Below are 6,000 nucleotides of genomic sequence, written 5' to 3' on the forward strand. Positions count from 1 at the left end.
GGATGGATGGATGGATGGATGGATTGTGGAAACATGAAATGCTTTGGATTTGGTAGCCAGTAAACAAGCAGTTTGGTTAGTCCTTTCAGATTGCCCCACCGGTCCATCGGAGCAAGCATGACTTAGGGCACAAAGCACTTTACCATTGCCAGTGTTTAGGTCTGTGATGTTTGGCTGTTCTCTTCTGAACTCCAGCGTTGTTCATCTGTCCCAAGTGCTTCCTTGAATGCTGCTCCTTCAAGTGAAGCAAGGGTCAGAGACAGCACGCTGTTTCAATTTTCTTTAGCTTCATGGGTGGGCTTCATGTCTAAGCACAAGGAAGGAAGTTTCAGACATTAAAATTATGCTGTATCTTGTAGATAGCCAGTCTGTGGGTTTTTGAAGTAATGGGTGTGGGGGTTGTAGGGTACCCAGGAAGAAGCAGGTGAATCCTCTGACCTAGCTCATGGCACAGGGACAATGCTCTGAGATCAACCATTGGTCCCCTACTGGTGTGCCAGCTTCAACAGGTGGGCAAGTATCCAGGACTGTGTGACCCCAAATCTGTGGAACTTTCTGCCACAGGAGGGTCAGCTTGCCTCTGACTTCTACTTTTCCCGATACTCATGAGAACTATTCTGTTCTTGAGGACTTTTGGCATTTTTTTCCACTTTGTTGTAATCAGGACTGTCGGCCTTTTTATTGCTGATGGATGATTTTGTTGTTGCTTTTATCATTTTTTTAAGCTGATAATATTTAAAATTAATCTGCCTGCTGATTATTGGTTTATTCTAGACATGTTATGGATTCTTTTTTTCCGTATTTACATTTTAGTCATTTTATGGCATAAATACCCTTTGGCACAATTTTAGCTGTAAAACAGGCAGTAGAAATATCCTCAAAACTTCTCTGTTCTAGGCTAAGGCCTATTATACTGCACACCATACTATAGACAGGGGTCTCACTACAGACATTACTCTCACTGCTGCCTTGAAACGTACAATTTATTTCTTCAGGGTATTTCTCTTAATCACTTCTCCACTTGCTAGACTGCATGAGTGCTACAGGGTTGGTTAGAAGGTACTTTCTAGGGTTTCTACCCTGTCACTTGTGCCTTCTCAGAGGATCAATCTAGATGCTCTTAGCAGTTCCTAAGCAATGGCTGCTGGTTACCAGGGTGCTTTCTAGGGAACTCTTGGACGAAGGGATTGGCCCGGCAAGAGAAGACACAGTTTCCCCCTTCCTGCCATAAGAGTAGCCATTGATGGATCCAGCCCCCATAAATTTGTCTGTTCCCTCATTTTATCTTTTCAACCTGGCTAAGAAGTAGAGCCGCTGCTTTCATCCACTGGTATTTTCCCTTTGCATGAGTTTATTAAGGGGATCTACATATTCTGTTGCCTTCTACAACCAGTGCTGGATAAGTGCCACTTCCACAAATCTTTCTGGGAACAGCATGCGCCTTGGCCTGGAACTTACTTTTTTCCCTTTTAAAGTGTATTCTCAGCTATAGCTCAAATGGAGCCCTGCTTTTGGTCCCTGTCCCTCAGCCTAACCTATTTCACAGGATTGTTGCGACGATCAAGAGGCGAGCCAAGTACAATCCATGGAAGCAGGATGAGATTTAAAAAGGTGGTAGAAGGGACGGGTGATGGACTTTGGCTATCATCCATAAAAATGAGGAAAAATTGGCTTTCTCCTAATGCCACTTACCCGCAACTCCACAGTTGGAATGAGGTGAGTTTCCATCAGCTCCTGTTGAGCAAAAATGGTCCTTAGGCTTGGACATCTCCAGGCCAGCAAGGAGGGTCATGAAATCTACTACAGTGTCAATGTTCTCCTTGTCTGCAGTGACATCTCTCAGGGTGCAGAGCACACTCAACCTGCTAAAGGACTTGACTTCGGAGATATTGGCTCGCAGGAACAGCAATATGATGTTTAGGTCATTCAGAGGGCAGGTCAGCATCTTCCTGCTGAGCAGGTCAAAAGCCGGGAGCATCTCATAAATGGCCAAAAGCCGCTTGTCCCACTGACACAGCTGGAGCAAGTGGTAGATCAGGACAGGCCCCAGGAGGACATATACCCCTCCAAGGCAGATGCTGGTCAACTGGAAGATGGAGAAGAAAACCAGTTTGCAAGGAACAAAGTCTGGGATGTGAGGCTCATCTTTTAGGAGTCCTGTCCTTATTGAACAGCTGAACTCGTCCTTGAAAAACACACTCGCGTGGCAGTAGACCAAGTAGAGACAGGTGACAGCCAGGAGGAACAGGAGGAGGAGGTTCCTCAGCACGTAGATGCTCACAAGATAGTAGGAGTGCTGCTTGCAAGTCAGGTACCTCTCCAAAAGAGGGAACTCAAAATAGCGTTCACTGCGAGCCCTTGGGAGGAAAGCAACAAGACTGGTCAGCAGTACATAACAGAGCACCACATTTTATTGGATAATCATCAGTGTAATGTTTGGGGTAGGCTAGAACTGTGACCCAGTTGCCAAGGTAAACTGAAAGGCTGCCATTTTCATGCTGGGAATCGCCCACTCAGGATGTCCTCCTGCCTCCATCGGAGAAGGATCCTTCTTGGTAAGTATCCAATGGACCATTTTATATAATAATCAGAGAAGCAATTTATGTAGTCTAAAGATCAGCTGTAATTCCAGGAGATCTCCAGCTCCCACCTGGAGGCTGGCAACCCTACCTGACAAAGATTTCTGGGTCGGGATTGTTTTCTATGGATGAGCATTCAGTCTTCTGAGCCACTTTGTGCAATGTGAAGTAATACAGCCCAGATACAACTAGACCTCCTGTGATGATGAAAAGGGAGCAGAGAGGAGTTGCTGATTACAAACAGAGTCAGTGGGATTTGCAGAGTGTCAGGTAACTGTGCCATTGATTTAAGTTCTGCATGGGCTTTAGACAGTTTACAGAACATCCAAGGCAACTGCATGGCACAAGGAGGCAAATACTTCATCGGTTTTGAAACAAGTGGGAATTGGCTTGTACACAAATTTGTATGCAGATAATAAAATTATGAGTCACATGGGACTGCTGAAACCCAAGTCAAACTTACTTGTCATATTCTTCCCATAATTCCTCGGGATCAGTGCCAGTCTGCTGCAGTTTCACCATGTGCTGCACCAAGCGGATGGAACGGTTGTAGGATTTATCCAGCTCATCAATGATGAAGAACAGGTCACAGTTGAGTGAAGGGGCAGCAGCGTATCTCCAAAGCAGGTAGGGTAGATACATGGCGACTGCAATAAGCAGGAAGGAATATGGAAAGACCTGGGTGGGTGGGATAGAAACACAGGAGAGATTGTTGAGGCAGCTGTTGGCTTCTCAGATGAATCAGCTCAAATACTAGCTCTGCATAGACCAGTCACAGATAAGAATCCTATTATATAAAAGGCTAGCAATGGTGGCGACGACTCACTTTCAGCCAGTCGCCATGCACACAGTGTAATGTTTGGGGGTGGAGCTTCCTGAATACTGACCTACATCAGGGGTTCAAGGTCTCCTAAAAGTCAGGACCTTGGGGCACATATTACACAATAGGGGTTAGTCTATTATCTATGGTTCTTCAAAACCTTTTCCTCCAAAGCACAAAAATACCTTGAGAACCCAGAAGAAACTGGATCTTGAGTCCCCTGTAGCACCTGATTCATAGTGAAGCAACGAATCCCAGCACATGGTGTCAACGTAGGCAGACTGCTTCCCTGTGAAGTTGCCTGGTGAGAAGCAGCTGATTTGGGAGCCTGAAATGGAAAGATGGACAGGTAACTGTCCCCATTAGTTCTTCTCTGTCTACTGGAACATTACAGACAACTGTTGGGAGGCTCTGCAAAGGCAAGTTATATAGGAAGTCAACTTTAGACATCAGTAATGTTGACAGAGCAAACAGTTATTTTCCTCTTTCCTCAGACCCCTGTTGATTATTTTCCTGCACATATTGTCAGACATTTTCTTACCAGATCATTGGCAAAATGTTAAGATTTGAAAGCAAGGAGGCTCTGGCTGATTCCACATGGGCCAAAAACAGCAGTGTGAAAACGGTGTAAAAGGGTTTAAAATGGTAGAGGGGTTTATACTGTTTTCACACCGTTTTCACACCGCTGTTTTTGGCCCATGCAGAATCAGCCCCTGATTCTTGAAAGTCTCTCTTCTTCTTTTTTTACAACCAGCAAAGTTTAATCTGGTTTAGGTGGGTTGTAAGTAGTTGATTGCTTAGTGAAGGAAATGCATTCAACTTCCCATGTATCCAAAGACCTGTTACTTTAACACATAGAAAATTAATTATTGAGCTAGAGTTTGGGGTGAATTATGAATTAGTGTGAGACCTGCTGTGTGTATATCCTTCTTTGTCTCAAAAAACCCTTCATTTTGGACTGAGGAGACCCCTGTTTGCCCCTTCTGGACTCGCATGAAGTGGGCAGATGGACCCAGAGAAATGGGCAAACAGGGTGGAGTTTCAAATGGTGGAAATGCCATGACAGGAAAGTTCAAAGCTTCTCTGTCCTCTGTACCCCATTTGCAGGCAGAGAGTTTTTAAAAGGTGAATCTCTGCTTGAACGTATTAATGTGAATCAGAGTGGGAATCCCTGTCTCACCACATGCATTAAACATTACAAAATTGTACTGCAGTGGTTAAATGTTTTATTATCATTGCAGGTGGGATAGGGATCAAACCAGAATAGGCTCTGGTTCTCCCTTCTGTTTGTGGTTCTGACCGTTCAGCCCCAATGGGTACCAGCTGCCACTCAAGAGGAAGTCACAGAACACAATACATCATGGAATGTCACAAACCCATATGGATATCAAATATTTGATAAATATCCAGCAAGTATTTGAGCACACCGAGAACATCTGGAAAGTTGGCAGCAAAATATGCCAAGAATTATTTTGACTTGAAGTCAGGCGATAGAGCAGGGTGGATCTGGAACTCTCAATTTTTTTATCAAAAGACCGGGAAGACAGGTTGAAAACTGAGTAGTTTTGTTAGCACTTCGCTACATACGGAGGAATGACAAATATAAGAAAGAATGAACATACCAGCGGAAAATTCCCGTGCAAACGCCAAGGACACCAGGAACAGCGGTAAACCCACTGTGACAAACTTCACGACGCGGTCACACGATAATTCCAAGCGAAGCCCCTTTGCCCTGAACCCTTTAGGATCTGGAAGCAAAGCATCTGAGAGCATGTACTCGCCAGCAGTGTGGGCGATAGACATGATTGCGTGGGACGGTTCGAGTTCAGAGAAGCGAAGAGGGAAACCCTACTGCACTGGCTCTCAAACAGCATCTGAGCAACAGTTAAGCTTGATCTGTTGAATCGAAAGCTTCATTTGTAAGGCATTAAGGACAGGACAGTTGTAAAATAACAGCCTTGGTTGTTTGTTAAACCAAATTGTAATGACAAGGCAGCCTTTCTCTCACAAGGCAATCACTACTATTGGTCCCAGAAATAGAGCAGCAAGCAGAGCGGCATTATGATTGCTGGGCACACCATGTTCCTTGGCTTGCCACAGGCATAGCGAGGCGAGGCTGGGCCTTTGTGGTTTTACATCCCTCTTTCATAAACAGATATATTTCAAGCAGCCCTTTGTGTGGGGTGTAGTTTTGTTTGTACTTCCAGAAATACAGGAGAGTGGGTTTGGAGCAGGGTTGGTAAACACTGAATCTTAGGCCGAGGTTTCATGTGTAGATCAGAGGGTGGGGTGCGCTTAGAACTTGACACATGGGTGCAGAGGATATTTTTAGCCAGATGGTTTCCCCCAGATGCTTGTAGTGAGATTGGCAAAGCTTTTTCCATAGTTGATTATCAAGACGTGTTTCAGGAGGATAGTTGTGTTTTCCAGTAGAAAAGTCCAGTAGAGATCAGAAAGATTTTGCAGGGTATAAGTTTTTGAGAGTCAAAGCTCTTCATCAGGTATCTGACAAAGGGATTTTTGACTCTTGGAACCAAAAATGTCAGGTCTGTAAGGTGCTAGGGGATTTGAATCAACACGTTTCATTTGTAGGTAAGTAGG

The 6,000-nt window shown here is 44.6% G+C and overlaps 1 protein-coding gene across 1 annotated transcript; it reads right to left on the minus strand.

Annotated features, from left to right (window-relative positions):
* Nucleotides 1–5: 5 nt before the first annotated feature.
* PANX3 (pannexin 3) lies at nt 6–5,320 on the minus strand. Its single transcript, XM_048512680.1, has 5 exons — nt 5,022–5,320; nt 3,585–3,727; nt 3,043–3,257; nt 1,693–2,357; nt 6–307 (listed from the first exon to the last, which is right to left on the minus strand). Exons 1-5 carry the CDS (start codon nt 5,200–5,202, stop codon nt 273–275), a joined length of 1,239 nt encoding a protein of 412 aa, XP_048368637.1. The 5' UTR covers nt 5,203–5,320; the 3' UTR covers nt 6–272.
* Between the last annotated feature and the right edge of the window lie 680 nt (nt 5,321–6,000).

Source organism: Sphaerodactylus townsendi, linkage group LG12, assembly GCF_021028975.2.
Source record: "Sphaerodactylus townsendi isolate TG3544 linkage group LG12, MPM_Stown_v2.3, whole genome shotgun sequence".
Taxonomy (NCBI): domain Eukaryota; kingdom Metazoa; phylum Chordata; class Lepidosauria; order Squamata; family Sphaerodactylidae; genus Sphaerodactylus; species Sphaerodactylus townsendi.